The 23,662-nt window shown below is 34.2% G+C and overlaps 1 protein-coding gene and 1 pseudogene across 1 annotated transcript; both read right to left on the reverse strand.

The window, feature by feature from the left end:
- Positions 1-975: 975 nt before the first annotated feature.
- On the reverse strand, positions 976-6,983 carry LOC133780624 (uncharacterized). Its single transcript, XM_062220249.1, has 5 exons — positions 6,871-6,983; positions 6,510-6,597; positions 5,762-5,770; positions 5,276-5,361; positions 976-1,302 (listed from the first exon to the last, which is right to left on the reverse strand). Exons 1-5 carry the CDS (start codon positions 6,981-6,983, stop codon positions 1,092-1,094), a joined length of 507 nt encoding a protein of 168 aa, XP_062076233.1. The 3' UTR covers positions 976-1,091.
- Positions 6,984-10,511: 3,528 nt separating this feature from the next.
- Positions 10,512-16,743, reverse strand: LOC133834343 (peroxisome biogenesis protein 5-like; annotated as a pseudogene).
- Between the last annotated feature and the right edge of the window lie 6,919 nt (positions 16,744-23,662).

Raw genomic sequence — 23,662 nt, forward strand, 5'->3', positions numbered from 1 at the left:
TTGACTGTGTTTTCCGGCCAACTCCGACCACCACTCGCCAAGTGGTTGGTACTTTTAGAACCAGCGTGAAGAGAGGAACAAAACCCACTAAGTCATTCCGGTCAACTCGCCGTTTTTCTCCGGCAAGATTTTGGGTATCTCTGCCCTTTGGAAGCGTTTTCCGGCGACACCGGAGATCATTTGGGCGAAGGAGCTGTACTTTCGTGATGTACTCATCGAGATGATTGTTTTGATATATGCCATGCATATATTCGTTGATGTTTCCGGTACCGCCACCAACCGCTATTGTGCACCGCTTGGGTGAGGTTCCGAAACTTGAAATTTTAAATATGGTCATATTATATGTCATTGGACACGATTTTGAATAAGGAATGCTATGATGATAATCGTTTGCTCACACTACAAGAAAAAACAGTATTCATAACACTTAAAAACTGCTATCTGGGACTATTGATAGCACTTCTGAAAATGCTAACATAGCCCCTGTTATTAAAAGTCCAGTCTTTTCTATAACAGTTTTTGAATGTTATGTTCGGTGTTATCTTAAACTATTCAATAACACATTTTTAGATGCTATAATATTGAAATAATAACATTTAGATAGAGTTTTTTGTTATAAATTTGAAATTTAATCTTGTACTTTTTTCATAACACTTTTCAACTGTTACATTTGATTATTTTGATAACATTTTTAATTTGTTATATTATATAAACCATAACGATTTTTTACGCTTATAATATGTTTCTAAATCATAACATATTAAGGTTTTTTATTGTGATAATGGTACTTATAAGTTTTTTGTTTAATTAAAAGATTTTCATTATTGTATTTTGATAAAAAAAAAATCAAAATTAATCATAAAATATAATTCTCAATAAATTGATAAACCATAAGTATTACATTAAACAATAACTAATTCAAACTCTAAATGTGTCTATTTCATGAGATCTTAGTTCTAACTTAAATTTGAAAGCATAACATAATAAAGTATTATAATCTTGAACATTTTTTACTTCAAAAATGAAAAACAAAAAATTACAAGATACACAAAAGTAAACCATGCACGAAACTTGCTCCATCCTTCAATTCATCATCCTTTGTGCACTTGTCTTTGTTGTGAGTCCATTTGTTGTGCACTCGTCATATACCTGTTTCCCTTTCTTGTTTCCCTTTCTTCCACAGGTCCATGTGTAATCCTCTTTGCAATAAAGCCAGTTGTAGTCCACAAAAGGCCTATTGCTGTCAAGCTTATGTTAAGCTCCGTCTTTAGAGCACTGTAAGCTCCAGTCACATCTACACACCTGTAATATTCGAGTGTAATAATGGAATCACACCAGCAATTACTTAAAGTGGTAATTCTAGGGCTTTTATAAAAAAAAAAACAGAACCAAATTGCCTTGTATTAATTAAAATGTCACAATAGAGTGAAGGTATTGTTCTGTTGAGATTATATATGAAACACCACAAAGAGTACAAAGCATAAACTAAGCACAACGATAGAAGTCAAAGATAAATTCTTAATCTGCATAATTCTTGCTAATTTATTCAGTAAAAAATTCAATTTTGTTAGTAAAAAGGACTTAATTACTAAAATATTAAAATTTTAGGGACTAAGCTGCTAAATTGTAATAAGTAGAGTATTGTTCAAAGACTAATAGAGACAAATACCCAAAGTAAAATCATTATGGTAAGGTTCAAAGAGATATTACCACTCCTAATCCAAGCATTGTGTAAGTTGTCAAACCAAATCCAACTAGAGCATTTTTTCCAAAAGCGCCCTGTGGATACATGCAAATAGATTGTGACAAATGCTCTACAAATTAAAGTAATTCTAATATGATACTTCTAAGAGGACTTATAAAGAGAAATATGTATGTTTCTCAAACATGGAATTTCTAAAATAATTTCCCAACTAAATTCATAATACAATTTCAACTTATATACAGGCCCAGGGAGAAAGCTTGCACTCAAATTAAACAAATGGTCAACTAATATTTAGAATGCATAATAATGTGGATATAATCATTGGAATGGTGGTATTTAGATTTATGGGTTATCTTGAAGACTGTTTTGTCAAGAAACTTGCCACCCACTACAACAATCACAGGGTTCAAAACATGGCTGCACCTAAAATGCAGATTTGGATATTATGATTTTACATCCAAGCTCTAGAATAGCTGTTGATTACAACTAGGCCTCAACCATATGATTCAAGTGGTTGAGGTAGAAGACACAAAGGAGAATATTACCTGCACAGCTCTTCCACCGTCAAGAAATAAAAACGTAGTCCAAATGTAGGTACATTGTAACATTCTCCATTCCAAGTAATCTTGTTTCAAAGACATCAAATTCACTTTAGATGACCCTGAAAGAAAATGGTTTAGAAAATGATCTAGCCACTAATTTTGAGAGCTATGTGTTCATGTTCTCTTCCATTACTTTCCGAAGTTTACTACACTTTACTTAAAGTTATATATTCCAAAAAATTCTAGTACTGTTTCATTCACTTATGGTATATTTTGATGAAATAATTTCCTTTTAAGGAATAATGACCTAATTACTTGAGTTGAGATTATTAAGCTTCTTGAACTTTGATTTAAAATGTGAACACTGCTAGAAAACATTCAGGCAAGGGTTACTTTAGTTTTGATAAGAAAATGTGTGTCCCTGTGGATATGGGACATGCCTAACACATCTAATTGCAATTGTATTGTTCTGAGTTGGTGTGGTGGGGCAGGGAAAGAAGGGCAAGAAATTGTAGAGAAAAAATGTATTAGAATTTTTTTCATAAAAATATGACATAGAATCCTTATCATGGTATATTATTTGGTCTCTGTCTTGATAATAGAATTTACAAACTAATACAGTTATAAATAATTTACTTAAGATAGTATTTCAGGTAATGAAATGTTTAGTGAACCACTAATATCAAAGAAACATTCATTAGAATCAATGTTTTTCTTTGAGGGGCTTATCAGGGATCTAAAATGGCTCTATGATCAACATTCATTCGTTGCATTCATGATTAATTCTAAGTAATCAAATAAAAGGTCAATGGATTTTGAAGCTGGTACAAGAGATATTATTTGATAAAAATTGGCTTTAAGCAAAACAGAACTAATTAAGTGAAGATATAAATCATTCAAAATTTCTCATGGTTTAATCAAAGATTTCATTGGAAATTTTCTTCCATGAATTTTATATGAATGGAACCTTGTTTCTTAATTAGAATCAAGAGAAATTATTGGACACAAAAGTTTTCAATGCCAACATAGAATTAGTAGGAGCATACTTACAAAGCAATGTTTAAAGAAAGTGATAAGAGAACAAACAGTAGTAGAAAAATTACTCTTCGGAACAAATGAAACAAATAAACACTTGTGAACAACCATTTAGGCTATGATTTATTTATTCATAGGCTTCTGTGGCCGTTACAAATTTCAATTATATTTATATATTTATTTAGATGAAGATAGAAAGCAAAACATAAATATCACACCAAGACATAATTCTTCCTAAGATATAAATTCAAATGAGCAATTTCTATTTACAACTTTGTCAAACAATTTCTTGTATCTTAAAAGAGAAGGTAAAGAGTATGATCTACATTGTTTTCTACCAAATTTTGTTAGTGCTATGATTTATTTGTGTAGAAAGAGGCTGTGACTTTTGTGGCAAGACAAATGATATTGGTATTGAAAAATATATCTCTACATTTTGTTGACAAAAAACAGCCTGTAAATAATGAAAAATAGCCTTCAATAAGCATAATTTTAGCAGATAATGACATGTCCTATTATGCATCAATAAGATTGGAAGAGAAGATAATGATTTTAAATAGTTATGGCTACTCTAATTTTGATATGAAAATGTGTCCCTTCAGATATTAGACATGCCTAAGACATCTTATTACAAATTTTAAATTTTATGTTCTGAGGTTGTTTGGTGGGGTTGGGGTTGGGGGCCAAGAAAAATGAACTGGTATTTTATTTTAGGGCAGCTAGATCTGAACTTTGAATCCATAATGATGACTGGTTAGACAATACCATGTGATTCCACAAGGACTATACCTCACTTGACCCCTTCTAGCTAATTTTCGCTATAGTCTTGACCATTCCTTTCAATGCAATAGATATATCTGTCCTATACATCTTATCAAAGACTATTGGTTATAAATACACATATGAATGGGGATCACTACCATCCTAAGTTCTCAAACTCAAAAGTATCAAGCTAATTTCATGACTTTTATTTGATTGGAACTTTTTTTTTATGAATATATCATAGACTACTTGTCCCAAGTTCTTGGTCTACATTCTGTTTTGGTATTTTCAGAAACCAAACAGAGTAAAATTCTTGACATAGATTATGATCAGCAATATACTTAGGAAAGTAAAATTAAATTAAGTGTGCCTCATCACGAAGATAGGAGATAGTTTGTTTGTACAAGAAGTCGTCACATAAAAAAAGTGTATATTCTTTTATCAAAGTTATATTTTAATCGAGGATAAAGCCTTTTCTCTAATCATAAACCCTTCTTGCTACTTTTCTCAACCTAATATTCTATGAAATAGTGATTAAAATTTCCTCTCTATTACTGAGCAATAGCGAGGATTTTAAATGTCCTCTCTATATTTCAGCAATAGAGACAAAGTATTAGCGAGGAAGTTTAATGACAATTTCATTATCGCTATTCGATATAACAAGGATTTAGAAAGCTTTAGCGAGAAAAAAATTCATCTCTAAATCCGATTTTGTTATAGTGCCAACACAAAATGATATTTCGGTTTCTTTAAGAAGGAAAAGGACCCTAAAAAGAGAAGCAACTCGGGCAGAGATGCTTGCAATACAACTGAAAAGGACCTCAAAAACTATACAAAAAGATTATTACACCATTTACAAGTATATGTTTTTAACAATCTAATTAATGTACCAATCATCAAACAAACCAAGCAAACACAATTCAATTATAAAATAGTTATACTAGATAAGTCTATATAAAAGCAAACACCATTTTCCCCTAGACTAGCATCTAACCATCTGCCAATATCAATTCAACTAATTCAAAAACGCATGCATGTTTTCTTCCTTATCTCGCCACAGCACACAAATTTCTCAGATCATACTTCACTAAGACACACAAGTTCTCAACCTTCCGTTATCACCACAGCACACAACAATGATCTCAGAACCTACTTCACTATGGATGAATATTTAAGATATTCAAACTCCTCTAACATTTACATAATATTAAAACAAAGGTAAAAGGCATACCTCTTGCAAAATGCAAACAAAAGTAAGAGTCTCTCGTGAGAGATTGCTTGCACACCAAGTATTTTTCCTCTTCTCTTGGAGGCAGCCTACCAAAAAAGTTTTAACTATATTACAAAGAGAATAAAAATATAGAGATAGAGACATATATAAGCAATATGACAACACCAAACAAAAATCTCATTATTTATGATCAAAACCCATACAATCAATATTATATATTTTCACATGAATATTAGTCTGATAAAATCATATTATAGAATATGCATAAATCAAATCTGTAAAATCCAAATTTCATACACAAAAGCCAACAAAAGGACTAAAGAAAAGGTAATCTAAATCCATATTCTCAAATCACAAACATTAAGTATTAAGCACCATAATCTTACACTTAAAACATCTCTAATTTTTCTCTTTGTATTCTCTTAATTAGAAACAATTCCAACACAAAAAATTATATAAACCTGAACTAAAGGGGAAATGACTTACCTTCATCAGCTGCAGCAAAATAAATTATTAAAAACAAAAGCAACAACACAAACCAAAGAAATAATCTTTAAGGAAAACCAACAAATTAAAGCCCACTTAAAGGATCTTGACACAACCATAATGTGAAAATATAAGGTTTATTTATAAAAGTTCTAGCAAAAAAAAAACAAACATATTATAGAACAGAAAATATAAATAACCAATATGCAAGAAAACATAAAATTATGTCAAATAATAAAACATAACCAGTCATGTAATGAAAATTTGTTACATAATGATTAAAAATAAATCAAATATCACTTTAACATACATTTTAAATCAAGTTAATGGTACTTTAGTACTTTAGAAAACACAATCAAAACTATGGTTCTTTTAACACATATAAAAACTAAAATGCACTTTAGAATAAATAATAGCAAAATTTTCTTTATTGACTTACTTTTTGATTAAAATTAGCTCAATGAAAGGGCTAACTTAAATATATGTAGGTAGCAAATGAAAATAATATGAAGTCACTCAATTTCTTAATTGAATAGAGATGAAATAGAAAGCTCAACACCTTGAATTTGATCCAAACTAAGTGTAAATTCTTGAGCCAAAAACTTGAGTCTCAAAGAAAATAAAGATGGGATCAAAAGTAAGAGCAAACTCAGTAGGTCATTTCTTCCAATGCTGAGAGTAGATAAACCATATACATAAAAGAATTTCATGACTATAAATGAAGCATACTTGTATGAAAATATTTCACCTTGAGTTTTCCAATTTCCTTCAAGCTTAACATCACTAGATCAGAGTCTAAGCGCATGCCTGCACAAAGAATTAAGAACAATGTCATCCTAGAAAACATTAAGAAAACTTTCAGCATCACAGATGTACTTACTTCAACAACCATGCAAAAGATAGAAATCAAAGCTAACTAAGTGTTTCTAAGTCATAATACAGTGGCCAAAGTTATAAATAGAAAGTGCAAAAAGTAAGAATTAAGTATTCGTCAACCAAGAATGAGACAAATTAAAAGCTTAACTAATATGAGAGGGGCAGGTATATGTCTAAACATTCACAAAGTTTTTTTTACCAAAACAAGCATGTTCATATGAAATGAAAGATACAAATGCTCAAAAGCAGAAATGCAACTAAGTTGAAGGGCCACTAAGATATGCAATGTTAGAGTGTCAAAAACAGAAAAGAGAAACAATAGCTCCACCACTTGAACCTCATACATGAAAAATTCCTTGTACCGTATTTGCAATTAATGCTAAATGAAAAATAGAACTGAGAGGGCCAATAGAATTGGTCTAATATATTCACTGAAAATACAATGAAAAAAGAAAAGGCAAAAAATGCATAATCCATTAGTCAATCCAAAGTGAAATCCCTATGCATCTCAGCTCACAAATGACTTTCAAAAGCTCAATAATAGCATTTGAATTAGTATGAAATTTGTACAATGAAATTTATTCCTAGTGTTCAAGTTATGTATCTATGTCCCAAAAAAAATAATACAAATTATACAATAAAACCACGTATATTGATCATAATACCAACTCAAAATTAGTTAACTAAAACTTGAACACATTCACAAATGAAGTCACGTGATATCTGTGTAAAATGAACCTCTCAGTGGCCTCAGTGCTTTTTCAGAAAGTGAAATTCTTGTGACAGACTTTTGTTCATAATCTGAACACCTCCTAAACAAACAATTATTTCTCAGTTATGATATTAAAGTTGGTTTGCAATTAAATATATAAGAAAAAGATATTGTTGAAATATTCACTGAGGTGAGGAGAACACAAATCTATTCTGACTTTTTCACTAATAATTGTATAGTGGATTTAGTTTCACTTTAAAATATGCCTCAAAATATCTATAAAAAAAAGTGTCAAACACCCACTTTTTCAACAATAAATTTATATGAAAAGACTAACCCACGAAAAAGATCTTTCCCAAATTCATTGTAATCTCTAATAAGAGTTTCAACTTCCAAACCAAGAATCCCAATCACCGTTGAAAAAGGGACCCAAATAAGTAAATTTAGAGCTCAATTTATTAAAAAAAAAAAACAGAACTCTTAAATAAAAACACTCAATCAAAGACAATTATATTCATTATTCCTCAAAGTTCAACTACTTGAACAAAGTCCCAGTAATTTATATCATCTCATATCCATTGCAATCAACCTCATTTGCTTCAAATTGAACACATCCTCTATCAGAGTGCTAAAATAATCAACTTTCAAAACAACAATGTAATGACACTGAAAAAGAAAAGAAAAGAAACAGCTAGAAATGTAATGTGATGGATTTTGGGATTTCTAGAAACTCACCTTCAAGCTGGTTCTCACTCAAGTCCAAGAAATCAAGCCCCTTTTTTTCCGAAATCCATCTTATTTGGGTAATTTACTGATCTTACCGATTAAGAGGAATTAGCTCCTTTTATACAGAGGATAAGTTAGAAACTAACAGAGCTAACGAAACTGTTAAGAAACAGTAAAATAGAATAACAAGGCCAAACAACACAAATACACACATATATATACATATACATTGATGATCTGATATGAAATTGAAATCTAAATTAAAAATTACCTCACAGTTTCGAATACTCTGGCCTGGTTTCGTGCTTCCAGTAGGAGAGTTAGCAAGCGCGCGACTCGTGAGGGAGATGGCTGGGTTCTTGCTTCCAGCAGGAGAGATAGCAAGCACGCGACTCGTGAGGGAGATGCCTGGGTTCTTGCTCCAGCAGGAGAGACAGCAGCGGGAGAGATAAACAGAGAGGGGGGGATGAGAGACTCAACGACTACAGCACGGGCGTGGTCGTGGTGTGCTTCAGTTGCGTGAGTACCGGCGTGAGGGAGGCTTCAGGTGTGTGGTTGTGGTGTGGTTCAATGGCGCGAGGGTTAGAAAGCCGAGAGAATGTGAGAGAGCGAATGAGAGAAAGAGCAAGGGAGAGCGAATGAGAGAAAGACTGAATGAGAGATTAGGGATAAGTTTTTGCCGCCGTTGTGGTGTGGTTCAGGCGCTGGTAGAGATTAGGGATTTGAGAGAGAGAGAGAGGCATGCGTAGGGATTTCAGATTAGGGATAAGTTTTTTTTTTCATTTGCTGTTCTTTTTGTCAATTTCAGGCGGCAAAAAGAGTTTCATTTGCCGCCTAATTTTTTTTTACCGTGTCTTTTTTTCTCCGTGTCTCCATATCAATAGCACTTCTAAAATTATGTTATATTTTAATGTAATATTTGAGCAAAATTGTTGTAATGTCATTTGGTGCACGTAGGAAAAACGTGATATTAAAATCGGACTAAATCATTCTAAGATCATCGATAAGCTTAGGAGTGTTGCTTTGGGCTCGGATTAAATTCTAAGGAGATATCTAAAGAGGTAGGGACTCAACTAGACTATTGGACTTATTTTACTCGTATTAAATTGCATTCAACATATTCCAATTTTGATATTTATAAAATGTTTGAAAAATTGAAAACTTAACCTGCATGTTTTCTGATCTGTTCTGAGGGCACCGAGTGCCAAATATATATTTTGTTCACTTATTTATGCAGGTTATGATTTTTGGGTTTATTCAAATGTAGTTGTTATGCTGCTCAATTTTCTAAAATATAAAGGGAATATATTTCTTTCTTTTCATGTTTACCTGCATTTGGTTATACTGATGAGAGCCATAGTGATCATGATTGGTGCACGTTGTTGTTTCACGACCTAGTCTCTGTGTCATCATAGGTAGATCAGGTGTCCACTCACCTGTAGGTGTAAAGACCTAGCATCTGTATACAGGAAGTGTTCTGAGCCTCCCCATTGTGGTGGTTATCAGGTCCGGCTACCCGGTTTAGGATGTCGGATTTTCTATGGTGGGTAACGGGAACTAGGGATCTAGTGGACGATGTGATGTGCACTTGTAGCTATGCTCTTATGATTATTTGTGGTTTCTCTATTTTGGTTTATACATGATGATATATGTTTTGCTTTCAAAGCTAACTATGCAGGGGTTTTATTAAACTTTTGGGTCCATGATATTAGTTGTTTTCCTACTGGGCTTTATAAGCTCACCCCTATCTCTCCCATTCCAGGAGCCTAGTGACGCGAACGTGGAAAAATGTGAATTATTGCTGAAGCCACTGTGTTTAGTGCCATAGTCCTATCTTTTGAGCATTGTATGTATTTAATTTGGAACATATCGGTCTATACATATAAATTAGCTATGTCTTAGTTAGAAATGAGGAATGGTGGATGCTAAGTATTATCACTACTACAAAAATGGGATTTCCCGACAGTTTTTAACTGTCGCTATTGAACAATGACGACAGTCGACTAACTGTCGTATTTGCCTATGCCAGCGTAGGGTAGCTACGCCGACAGTTAATAAGTGTCGTTGTTGCTGGCTACGCCGACAGTTAATATGTGTCGTCATTACTGCCTACGCCGACAGTTAATAGATGTCGTCATTGCTGGCTACGCCGACAGTTAATACGTGTCATCGTTGCTGGCTACGCCGACAGTTAATACGTGTCATCGTTTCTGGCAATGCCAACAGTTAATAGGTGTCGCCATTGCTGACAACGCCGACAGTTAATAAGTATCGTTGTTGCTAGCAACGCCGTGTCGCCATAACATTGAATTTATATACATAATAATTTTTCGATATATATTTTTTAAAACTTTTAATTATATTTTTAACAAGTGAAGTTTGATATAAATTTAAATAAAAAAAATTACTCACATAATTAATTATTATTACCATAAATTGTAAAAAAAAATTATATTTATCATAATAAAAATTCATATACATACAACATTTATTCATACAATTGAAATGCAAATAATACATCTAATCCCCATGAGACTAAATAAGTCTCAATGAAAATTCATTATAATTCTCACTAAAAATTCATTATTCTCGATGTAAATAATACATCAAATCCTGACTGTACATAATTTTTACAAGCAAGAAAGAAAATAATACCCAACAACTTGAAGAAGAATTTCGTGTTGCCTTGGTTCTCTTATATAATTGTCTTGGTTCTCTTAAATATTCAAGTAGAGTTTTAGCCTACAATACAGAATAAACACCATTAAAATTAAAACAAAACTAAAATAAATAGAAAACTTGAGGTTGCAGAATAAATAAAAATGATGATTGTGGTTTTCAGTCACAAAGGCATGAAAATGATCATTTCTCATTATCTAGTGGTAGTATTTTGACCATTTAGATTATCAGAAGTATAGGAATCAAATGTTACGTACAAATGAAAAGAAACGCAAATTTCAAGTTAAATCTTTCGTTTATACATTACCCCAGGAGTATATAAGGGATTAACAATAGAGATTTTTACCTGTTGATAAGCCAATATTGCATCAGCACTCTGAACACTATTTGCTTGTGTTGCACCAAGCTTGTTCCAGAGAGAGTAGTCATGCGGTTTTAGTTTCAAAGCTGTTTGAAAGGACTCGATGGCTTTGTCATACTCTCTAGATAAATTGTAAAGAACACCCAAAACTATGTGAACATCTGCATCCTCTGGCGACATTTGAGCAGCTTCATTGAATAACGTAGCTACCTACAAGCAGCAAAAAATAAATTTGAATTGCATTCAAATGTTTAAGCGGATATTTGCAAATTTATGTTTATATTCAATTAAATGGACATCTATAGTCATGAGAAGATTTCCTTTACGCTCTCATGTATGAAAATAAACATTTAAATGACTTTCACACATTTGTTACTACTATGGATAACAGAGTATGCAAAGATGAAACAAATAACAAAAAGCGAACACCTACATCAGCATAGTACAATGAATCAGCCAACTCAGGAGTCGCGAGTGTCCCATATTTTGGATGGTTACGTAACCAACCATATAAGTATTTTAACGCTGCTGCCTGCTCTAACTCTGCATATTAAAAAAGAAGAATCATTTCAAGTGTTAAAGTAAAAATTGTTTTGTCCTTTACCAGTAACATAATACTTAAAAAGAAATACATTTCCACACTACTACCAAATTAATTGGTTCAATACATAATAGATCCTTTATAAATAGAGTAATTGGTGAAATACAAAACATGATCAGCATGATGTCAGGACCTATGTTCTACTTTCCATACACACTTTTGATGAAAAAACTACTGACCATTTGTATGACTCACACCAAGAGCAAGAAGCACTTCCAAATTAGTTGGATCAGCTTCTTGCGCCCGCATCATAGCTGCAATAGCCTGCAAACATTGCATTTCAAGATAAATGTGTTATACAATAACTTTACCCCAAGTTTTTTTGGGGAGGGGGGAAGGGGGTTTATTTAATGGAAAAACCTAGAGTACAAGATAATTCCGCTAATGCTGGCCTTGTAGTTATATCATTAATAACTTGTTTACTGTAACTTAAATATAGAAGTAGTAGAATCACCTGCTGGTCATCATCATTCTCTGCATTTGCTATTCCAAGTAGCCTCCAACCTTCAGAATTTTCAGGATTTTTCAAAACTTCAGCCTCTAAAGCAAGCATGGCTTCACTCAAAAGGCCTTTGCGGAACAGTTCTTGACCTTCTTTTAAGGGATTTGGGTGACCAACATAGGGATTCATATCAGAGAAGACATAGACCCCCCTAGAAGCATCTGACCGCTGCTTGGAAACTACTTGCTCATTTAGGTACCTATACATATGGAGTCATATAGATACAAATCAAGTTTTTCAAAGCAAAAAGAAACTTTAGTTATGATTTAAGTTCTCTTGTTTTATGATGACCAATAAGTATCCATCCAAAGCAGTACAACCTTCAAACTTCAGACTCACTATAACAACATCGGAGACTAAAATTTTAAGTTCATTATTCATTGGAATTCACTGAAGCAGTGGACTTTTACTTTACATTATACCTTCAATCTGCCCTCTACTAGATAAATATCATGGTCAACAGGGGGGAAAATGATGGTAATTAGAGATAAGTAGAGAAGCACTTCTAAATCCAAATAAAACAGGCTATCCTACTGAAAGTAGGAATTGATTACATTAAATTTCTTTTGCTTATTTCCAACATTACTGAGTTAAAAAAAAAACATGGAAAAGCAAGCATACTTACTCATCATAAGCACTAGCCCAAGCATCAGCTGAACTATCCCCAAAAGCTCCTTCACCAACTTGCTTCCCAAATTCGTCTGCCCAGTCCTTGGACTAGTTATTAATATGCAAATTAGAAAACTCATCCACCTACTGATCATCAGCTGAAGCATGCTTCTCTCCACCAGAAGCAAACTCGTTCACCCAGTGATCAGCTCCACGAGAAGCCTATAAACCTCAAAATATCAGTTCACAGAAATTTTTACTTGAGATCAATACCTCCTCAGTTAACAATAATAAAGTTGGGAAAAATATGTTATATTGTCTCATTATTGACAAGTATCTTTAACACTATTTTGTGTATATTCTACTCCAGGTTGTTCAGATGAATGGATCTTACAAAATAAGTTACTTCACTTCAATATCAGGAGAAGAGTGAGGATTTTAGGCCACGCTTTTAATATTTAGAAGACACTTTAAACACTGGTAATAAAACTTCACCTATATATGTATATATAGTTGCATAGGTATGATAGAATATAGGGAACATAGGAGCAATTATGATTCTACATACCTAGGAACAACATTTAAGAGCAAAAGTAGCGCAACAAGATCACTACTAGCATCTTGTATCACATGGAGCAACCACACAAAATTTAGAAAAACATAAATCCATAAGTACAACCCAAGAATCCCAAAATCTTAAATTATGCCAGGTAGATTCAGAACAAACAGAAAATCAGCTACAGATGAAAACTAAAGTCTGATATGAAAAATCAAAATTAAGGACTTCTTTACTCCTTAATTGAAGGTTATGCAATTAGTAAAAAATGAAAACTGCTTGCACTAGATAAGATTGGTATGCATATTAGATATTCAATGAAAAAATAAAAGGCTTCCCGAGAAATCAGAATTATGATGTAAGCACATTTATATACGGTTTTTTACGCACAAATTCATCAGCCCAAGCAAGACCCGGGTTGTACTTCTGTTGATATTCTGTTGCCCAGTCCCCAGATGATGATGCAGTTTGATTATCGTTGATACTAAGTTCTCCACGACTCATCTTTGACACAAACTGAAGAAACTTTGAATTCTGCATAAACAATGAGTTTGGCACACTTAGCTCTATCAAAATAAAAGAGGAATAGTATAACTAATAAGACTTCACTAATTCTTCAAATGCAAATGGTGCCAACAGCTCATGAAACTGTTCTCTGATAGATCATATAATCATACTCCTTTTTCTTTTCCTCTATTTTTTCCAAAATATAATTTTAATTTTATTTTTTGACTGAGCTCTTCTCCTAACTCTACAATATTTGAGGAACAAGAAACTATAACAACTGCTATATGTTATAGTTTTTTGGGTTTGCCCCCATCATTGTGAAGATAATTTGGCATAGTGCGATGGTTTAGAGTCGAAGTCCAACAGACGTTAAAAACTTTGGGATGTTGCCTTGTAGGCAACTTATTGGGAACTCTAGTTAGAAAGAAATAAGAATAAGAGGATCTTTCAGGAATTAGTTTTGGACGGGTTTCAACTTTGGGAGACTTAAATTTCAGGTGGTCGTTTGGATCTCATTGTGTTCTCATTTTTTGGTTTACTTAGAGATTGGAACTTTTGGCTGAGATCTTAGATGATCGTTTATCCTTTCCCGTCGTGAATAATATCTTACCATCTATTGTAGACCTATTGGTTTTCTTCTACCCAATTTATTGTCAGTTTCTTATCATTAAAAAAAGTAAATAATAAACTATTAAATAATAATTTTATAAAATAATTTTTTATCATTTCCATACAATCAAAATAAAACTATATACTTAATGAGTTAAGTGGACTTTTTACATAAGAACTAGATTAGAAAAATACAGTAAAAGTACACTATGGCACATCGTTTTGAATGATGATTCATTAAATGGATAATTAGCATGTAAACTTGAAACTAACACGATTATTATACTCTCTTCTAGCCTAGTTTAGCATCCTTGGATCATAGAATTAGTCAAGCAATAGCGTGTAACTCTACTCAGCCTATCAAATTCCATGTTCCAAGATATTTAAATTGTGGAACCAATATAATATACAATACAAACGAAGTAAAAATCTAAATGGTAGTTTTCCATTGATTTCCCTTCTTCAAACATCTTGAAAGATAATGAAGTTCCAGAAACTAATGGCCCAACAACATATGCATAATTGTAATCAACGAAAAGTGTATTGATCACAATACTTGTATCATCACACACTCAAAAAGACATGGAAAAAATATATATGAAAGTTAGAAGCAATAAACACGGGCAGAAGAATATCTTCATGTTAAAAACAAGAGAATCATAAAGTTGTAGCACAACATAGCTTACAAACCTGAAATTTAGGATCATTGTTCTGAGCTAATGTATTAGCAAGCATACGACTTTGCTCCATAGCAGCTAAGTTTGCAACATTTACCCCTCCCATTTGATCCGTTGACGTCAACTGAGACTGCTCCTGTGAACAAAATTACAAAATCAAACTCAATGTATGGATGACTATTTTATAATTCTTCAAAAGGTTGAAAGAGCAGCCAAACAATCAATCAAAGAGATACAGCCCTTAAGTGGATGAAGTTGATGCAAAAAAGAAGATAGAATTTATAACAAAAAAATAAATTTAACTACATTGTAAATCAAAACTTAAGTGATCCAATTTGGATACATGGTCCCAGAGCCATTTTTTACTGTGAAGGCTTACATGCCAATTATCTTTATGGTTAGTCTTTTAAAATCCTATAAATGGATTAACATTATAAGCTATTGCCTGGAATACTAGTGTCACAAGAACTCAGAGCACACCATTGTTACTTCTCATCTTCTTATAATATTTAAAGAAATATTTTTTTATGATTGAAGCTCTTAAGGAAATATATGATGAAATAAAGAAAAAAGAATAAAAGACTTCAGAAACTAAAGGGAAAATATACTGTTGACTAATATTCTAATATTTACTTGCCTGCTCAAACTTAGAGGCCACCCATTGGCACCATGCTGTCTCTCAAATGAGTGAGCCCAAGCATTAGGATCACCATGTTCTGCACGATGCTGGCTGAATTCAGTAACCCATCCATCTGCAACCGGAAAACCTGGTTTTATCATGCCTTGGGATTCATTCCAGTAATCCTCTAGTTCCCGTATTCTGGCAGGAAAAGGTCCCCTAACCTGACCATTGTCGTCTATATCTAAAGAAGATAAAAGTGCATTCACCTGAAAATTACAAGTCAAAAAATTTAGTCACTAAGAAGAAACTGACATGATGACTGTCTTTTCAAGATAAGGAAATAAATGAAAGACAAAAAAAGGCTATAAAGACCAGCATAAGTCATACTTACATACATACAAACCAAAACATCAGTCATTCACTCAAACTACTAAATAATCACTTGCTCAATATATATAAATTTACAAGATCAAAGAGTCCACTTTTGCACGGAAACCCCTTTCTCCAGTCAAATTTTTTTTTTTAAAAAAAAAAGAGGAAAATAGTCTCATAAAAGATTATAGTAAACACCACAATTTTAAAATTCAGAACATCATTTTTAGCAAACAAAATAAAGTAAGCAAATAATTATAAATATATAAGTATATATTCAAGAGAAGGGACATACCCAGCATAGTCCGTGCTCAACTTCTTCACCCCGGCCAGCGGGGGCGATGGGACCGAAGGAGGCGGCGTCCCGAGCGAGCAGAGGTGGCGCTCAACTTCCATTGACCCACCAGAGGAGACGAGGATGAGCTCGATTCAAAGGCCATTTATTCGGAATGGCTAAAGGCGATAGTCGATCGTGCGAGAGGTGCAGTGAGAGGCTGGAGATCGGAGGCATGGAGAAATTTAGGGATTGAGAAAGAGAGATATGAGGGATTTCAGAAAGAGAGAGTTAAAAATAAAATAAGAAATAAAGTATTTAAATCAAATAGTGGAGAAATGAAAATGAAAATGAAAAAGTTGAAGGTTGGTGCCCAAATTTTTTAGTACCCGCGTAGCATAATATTTATTTATTAGTGTTAGATTTTAAATTATAAATACTATTATATTAAATTAAAATGTTTTCTTATTTATAAAAATTAAATTAATTTTTTATTACAAATAATCAATTTATTTATTTATAGTTCAAAATTTATAATGTATGTAATAATAATAAATATATTTTTTAATACTTATTTCACACCCAAATAAATTATATATATGTATAATTAAATGTGTTAAAGAATAATATAGTTAATAATATAATTAATTTTATAAATATGTTAAAGAATAATAAATTTAAATTTTGATATAAAAATTATTATAATTACAAAAAATAATAATATGAAAAATTCAGAAACAAAAAAATCAATTTCAAATTTTTTTTTAATAAATACATAATTTTTATAAATATATATTTACATAATTTAGTTTATTTTTAAAATTATACTATTCATTAATTTTTTTAATTAATAAAACACCTATATTTTAACTAATACAAATTTTATAAATATGTTAAAGAATTATATAGTTAATAATATAGTTAATTTTATAAATATGTTAAAGAATAATAATTTTAAATTTTGATATAAAAATTATTATAAATACAAAAGTAAATAAAAAATTTAGAAACAAAAAAAATCTAGTTTTAAAAGTTTTTAATAAATACATAATTTTTATAAATATATATTTACAAAATTTAGTTTATATTTTTAAAATTATACTATTCATTAATTATAATTTTTTATTTGAATTTTGGCGACATTTTATGACTATCGGCATTGGACTTTTATTAACTGTCGGCGTTGGGGTCAATAGCGACACCTTTTAACTATCGGCATTGGTCTCAAATTAACTGTCGGCGTTGGGCTCAATAGCGACACATTTTAACTGTCGGCATTGGTCTAGAATTAACTGTCGGCGTTGGGCTCAATAGCGACACATTTTAACTGTCGGCATTGGTCTCGAATTAACTGTCGGCGTTGGGGTCAATAACGACAGTCAAAAGCAACAATGACAGTTATTAGCTGTCGGCGTTGGTCTCTATGCCTACATTTTTTTACTGTCGGCGTAGAGTCCCGCTAAGCAACTACGACAGTCAAAAGAGTTGACTGTCGTGATTGGGTGTCGGGAAAGCCCAATTTTGTAGTAGTGTATTTTGGGTATTTTATGACTTATTAAATTTAACTGTTTGGTGACTACATAACTGTGGGGATATTATTATTCTATGTATTAAGATAAATGATCCTACTTTTATCCGTGATATTTTCATATATAATTATAGGAGTTACTCCATTGTTTGACTTATAATTATAGTAATATTTAATATAAATTAAAGGATCATTTATAAAGACTATTTTCCACCGAGGGTCAAAGTTTGACCTTTGACCACCCAAGTTATGGATATTACAAATCTGCCACGGCCTAGGGCTCGGGTCGTGATAGAATAATGGTATCAGAGCACCGGGTTCAAATACCTCGGAGTGTGTCACCAAATAGATTAAATTTATTTTAAAATAAAGCATTTTGATCTATAAAAGGCGTATGTATATAGATAGCATCCATTCCTCGCTAACTGGTTAGCTTTTGATTTACTGACCTAAGAAAATGCCTCCAAAAGGAAGGACAACAAGGAGAAGGCCTGCAGATGATGTCCTTGAGGCTGAGGTTCCTTCTTCGCCAGTTGCATTCCATGTGAACGCCATTCTTGAGGCTTTAAGAGGCATTCCTGCCAAACAGATGGATCCAGCTGCCCGACAGAGCAATCACTTCTAGATTTTCCATCGGATTCAAATGCTTAAGTGTAAAGGTGGAAGGGATTACATGGTTGCTGAAAGATGGTCGAGGCATATAAAGAAGAGTTTAAACATTATAGGAACACCTATGGAGTATCATGTTAATATTAATGTGCCCAAGTTGGGAAGGAGCGCACCAGACTAGTAGGAAGCCTTAAGTAGGATGAGTGGAATTGATGGGATGATTTGAGGAACTTTTGAGATGGGTTTTCGAAGAACAACATTTTAACCCATCTCATAGAAGGACTTGATTGGATCATTTGATTTCTTAAGATCAATGACAGGTTGATGAGATCATAGAATGACTAGATAATGATGGATGTGAGTGAATGATTCTACATGAAGTTTGTAGAGTTATCTTCTTATGTTTATGCCGGTACGGTCGGTCAACCTCCTTTATTTGAGCAGTTTCTCCGTCCCTTACTCCCTTCAATGCTGAGTCCACTTGCCCTATGACCTTTGGAAATTTGAATGAGTGTGTGACAGCAGCCTTACGGACTGAGGCTCATCAAGAATGAATCGAAAGAAAGATTGCCCACATGACAACAGAGGTTCCAACCATCACATGGAGGACCCATCGGGAGTTATGCAAGGTCTACTCCTTTCAAAGGACAAACTAAGGGTAACCAGTCTCAGACTTCATCATATGGTTTCACACCCACACCAGGGCAACAATCCCAATATCAACATCAGTTCTAGCCCCAAGGTTCAAGATTCAACCAGGGGTACTCGCAGAGTTTTCAAACTCCTATTTCTGCTAGAAGTTAGAGAGGGTTCAATCCCGGAGGAGGCTTTAGTGCAAGCACAAGCCATATGGTCAAGGAAAAGAGAAAGTAAAAGAAAAAAAAGCCTCCAGTCAAGCCTATGCTCTTGGTGGTGATGATGTACAAGGAGAAGTATGCCAGGGAGTTGTGGGTGGTGTGGTTCTTATCTCACGCTCTTGGGCTCATGTATTATTTGATACTGGTACATTTCATTCTTGTATATCATTAATGTTTGCTAGCATGTTGGGTTTGAGTGGGGAACTTTTAGTCCTACGTTGCAGTTGAGTGTACCTATGAGAGGGCATGGTGGAGTATCAACCATCTGCAAATCGGTTGTATTGTGTTTGGATGGCATAATTTATTAGGAAACCTGATGGTGTTACCTATGTGACAAGTTGATGTGATTCTTAGCATGGATTGGTTGTCTAATTACCAAGCCATTGTTGAATGCTCACACAAAATGTTGACTCTTTTATCTCCAGGTGGAGATTTCATTGTATAGCAAGCCAACATGAGTGCAGTAAGGCAGGATCCTATCCTTAAGGCATGTTTAGGTGGGAAAAGAAACTTAGAGTGTTTATGGGAGTCTGTTTGCAATTGAGGATAAGTCTAGGCCTCTAGACAAGTTTCCTTGGATATCAGTGGTTAGTGGCTTTCCAGATGTGTTTCCTGGGGATTTGCCAGGACTACCACCTGATAGAGAGATCAAATTTTGCATTGATTTGATTCCCGGGACTCAACCAGTTTCTACTACCCCTTATCGCATGGCACCTGCAGAGTTGGATGAATTGAAAAAGCAATTGGGTGAGCTAATGGATAAGGTACATCAGGAACAGTACTTCCCCATGGGGAGCTCCAGTTTTGTTTGCCAAGAAATCTGATGGATCCTTGTGATTGTGCGTCGATTATAAGAAATTAATTCGGATGACAATTAAGAACAAGTATCCATTGTCAATGATATATGAGTTGTTTGATCAGCTCACATGTTCAAAGTGTTTTTCCAAGATTGACTTAAGCTCAGGCTATCATCAATTGAGGATTTAGGAAGAGGATATTCCTAAAACTAATTTCAGAACACGTTATGGACATTTAGAGTTTTTGGTGATGCCATTTGGGTTAACGAATGTACCTGCAATATTTATGGACCTTATGAATAGAATCTTTAGACCCTATTTGGATAAGTTTGTGGTTGTTTTTATTGATGGATTTTGGTGTATTCCAAGACACCTGAGGACCATACAGAACATTAAACAGTTGTGTTGCGAACTTTGAGGGACCATCAATTATATGCTAAGAAAGAAAAATGTGACTTCTAGAGGACTGAGGTCAAATTCTTAGGGCATGTAAAATATCAAGAGGACATTACTGTGAATTCATGCGAAGATAGATTCTATCTTAAAGTGGGAAAAATAAAAGAATGTTACTAAGATTTGGAGTTATCTTGGGTTAGTAGGTTACTATTGTCGCTTTGTGGAGAATATTTCTCGAATTGCTATGCCTTTGAAAAAGCTAACAAGAAAGGATTTAAAGTTCGTGTGGGATGACAGTTGTGAAGAAGCTTTCAGAGAACTTAAGCCAAGATTGACTACGACGACTATTCTCACTGTGCCTAATAAGTGATGAACCGTTTGTGGTATTTACTGATGCTTCTGGTACTGGTTTAGGTGGAGTTCTCATGCCAAATCGCAAGGTTGTTGCTTATGTTTCACGCCAATTGAAGATACATGAGAAGAACTACCCCACACATGACTTGGAACTTGCAGCAATGATTTTTTTGCCTTGAAAATGTGGAGATGTTACTTATATGGGGAAAATTTTGAATTAGAATCTAATCATAAGAGTTTAAAGTATCTCTTTACTCAAAGAGACTTGAATTTGAGGCAAAGAAGAAGGGTCGAGTACAGGGAAAATTATGATTTCACTTTGAGATATTCTCATGGAAAAGAAATGCAGTTGCTACACAATGCTACTTCAACAAGTTAAGAAATGTCAGTGGCAAGATGAGAAAGAGAGACTTATCTATAATCGAATCCAAAACAGTGAGCAGTTAGATGGATGGACAGTAAATGCTGAAGGATTCTTATACCATAAGGGAAGATTAGCCGTTGCAAAAAAAAAAAAAATCCCTGATCTTAGAGAGTCTGTTATGATTGAGGCCCATAAGTCTAAGTTTGTTGTACATCCTGGAAGCACAAAGATGTACCAAGATTTGAAAAGACAATATTGGTGGGAAGGTATGAAGAGAACACAACTAACTTTGTAGCTAAGTGTATGGTTTGCCAACAGGTTAAAGCTGAGCACCAGAGACCTTCAGGGTTGCTTCAACCTTTACCTATACCAGAATGGAAGTGGGACGAGATCATAATAGACTTTGTGATGGGATTACCATTAACACCATTAAAGCATGACACTGTCCGGTTGATTGTCGATCGTTTGACCAAATATGCTCATTTCATTCCAATTAGGAAGGATTGTAAGGTTTCAAAATTAGCTCGACTTTACGTGGGTAATATACTTCGACTGCATGGGTTGCCTTTCGGCATTGTTTCTAATAGAGATCCTCGATTTACATCAAAGTTTTGGCGAGCACTGCAAGAAGTTTTAGGAACTGAACTTAACTTGAGCACCGCTCACCACCCTCAGACAGATGGACAGTCTGAGAGGATTATCCAAACTTTGGAGGACATGCTTCGTTCTTGTATTTTGGATTTTGGAGGTAGCTGGGGAAAACATTTGTCATTGGTGGAATTCACTTATAATAATAGCTACCAGGCCAGTATAGGCATGGCTCCTTATGAGGCCTTATATGGGAGACCATGCAAATCACCTTTGTGTTGGGCAGGACCAGATTAACATGTCACAATTGGATATCAAATTGCTAGTACTACTGGGAAGATCAAAGTATTTTTTTTCCAAGAGAGACTTAAGGTTGTTCAAAATTGTCAGAAGAGTTATGCCGATCTCCTCCGATGAGAAGTTGAGTTTGAGGTTGGTGACTATGTCTTCTTGAAAGTTAGTCCCATGCGTGGTGTGACAAGGTTTGGAGTGAAGGGTAAGCTAGCCCCGAGGTATATTGGACCTTTCGAGGTTATCGAGAGGGTTGGGGAGGTCGCTTATCAATTGAACTTACGAGCGCGGTTGGGGCATGTTCACAATGTGTTCCATGTGTCGATGCTGGGGAAGTATACTCCAGACCCATCGCACATCATTGAGTATGAGGCTATCCCTATTTAAGAGAACGTGACATGTGAAGAACAACCTATCAGAATTCTGGCGAGAGAGTTAAAGGTGTTAAGGAATAGAGGGATTCTCATAATCAAGGTCTTATGGCAGAACCAAAGAGAAGACGAGGCTATTGGAGAGTCAGAGTCGGAGATGTATGAGAAGTATCCTCATTTGTTTAATTTTCAGCTTAAGGTTGTACTTTGAAAATTTCGGGACGAAATTTCTTTAAGGAGGGAAGAATGTGAAGTCTCAGAAAAGAAAAAAAAAAAAAAAAAAGAATATATATATATATTATATAAGTGGTGGGACCCACTTGTTTTAAAAATAAGAATTTTTTTTCTTTTCTTTTCTTTTTCCTTTTCCTTCCCGAGCACTCTCTTCTCCTTCTTCTTCTTCTTCTTCTTCTTCTCTCGGCAACCGGTGGCAAGACACCAGACCCAACCACCACCGGCCACCATTTTTGACGCGCGACAGCTCATCGGTTTCGCCTTGCTCCGGCGACCTCAACTGCCAAGCGGCACCGCCCAACTCGCCGTTAATCGTTCGGAATCGCCAGTCAAAGTTTTGGTCCGTCAACTTTGACTGTGTTTTCCGGCCAACTCCGACCACCACTCGCCAAGTGGTTGGTACTTTTAGAACCAGCGTGAAGAGAGGAACAAAACCCACTAAGTCATTCCGGTCAACTCGCCGTTTTTCTCCGGCAAGATTTTGGGTATCTATGCCCTTTGGAAGCGTTTTCCGGCGACACCGGAGGTCATTTGGGCGAAGGAGCTGTACTTTCGTGATGTACTCATCGGGATGATTGTTTTGATATATGCCATGCATATATTCGTTGACGTTTCCGGTACCGCCACCAACCGCTATTGTGCACCGCTTGGGTGAGGTTCCGAAACTTGAAATTTTAAATATGGTCATATTATATGTCATTGGACACGATTTTGAATAAGGAATGCTATGATGATAATCGTTTGCTCATTTGGTGCACGTAGGAAAAACGTGATATTAAAATCGGACTAAATCATTCTAAGATCATCGATAAGCTTAGGAGTGTTGCTT

This window comes from Humulus lupulus, chromosome 5 (assembly GCF_963169125.1).
Source record: "Humulus lupulus chromosome 5, drHumLupu1.1, whole genome shotgun sequence".
Taxonomy (NCBI): domain Eukaryota; kingdom Viridiplantae; phylum Streptophyta; class Magnoliopsida; order Rosales; family Cannabaceae; genus Humulus; species Humulus lupulus.

Bases quoted from the DNA above. Each gene is read 5' to 3' on its own strand.
- LOC133780624 (XM_062220249.1), bottom strand. From the start codon at position 6,983: ATGTATGAGGTTCAAGTGGTGGAGCTATTGTTTCTCTTTTCTGTTTTT. The intron at 6,598-6,870 runs GTATCTTTCATT...AATGTTTTCTAG, and splicing joins ATTTCTGCTTTTGAGCATTT to GATGACATTGTTCTTAATTC. The intron at 1,303-5,275 runs GTATGCCTTTTA...CGAATATTACAG, and splicing joins TTGTTTGCATTTTGCAAGAG to GTGTGTAGATGTGACTGGAG.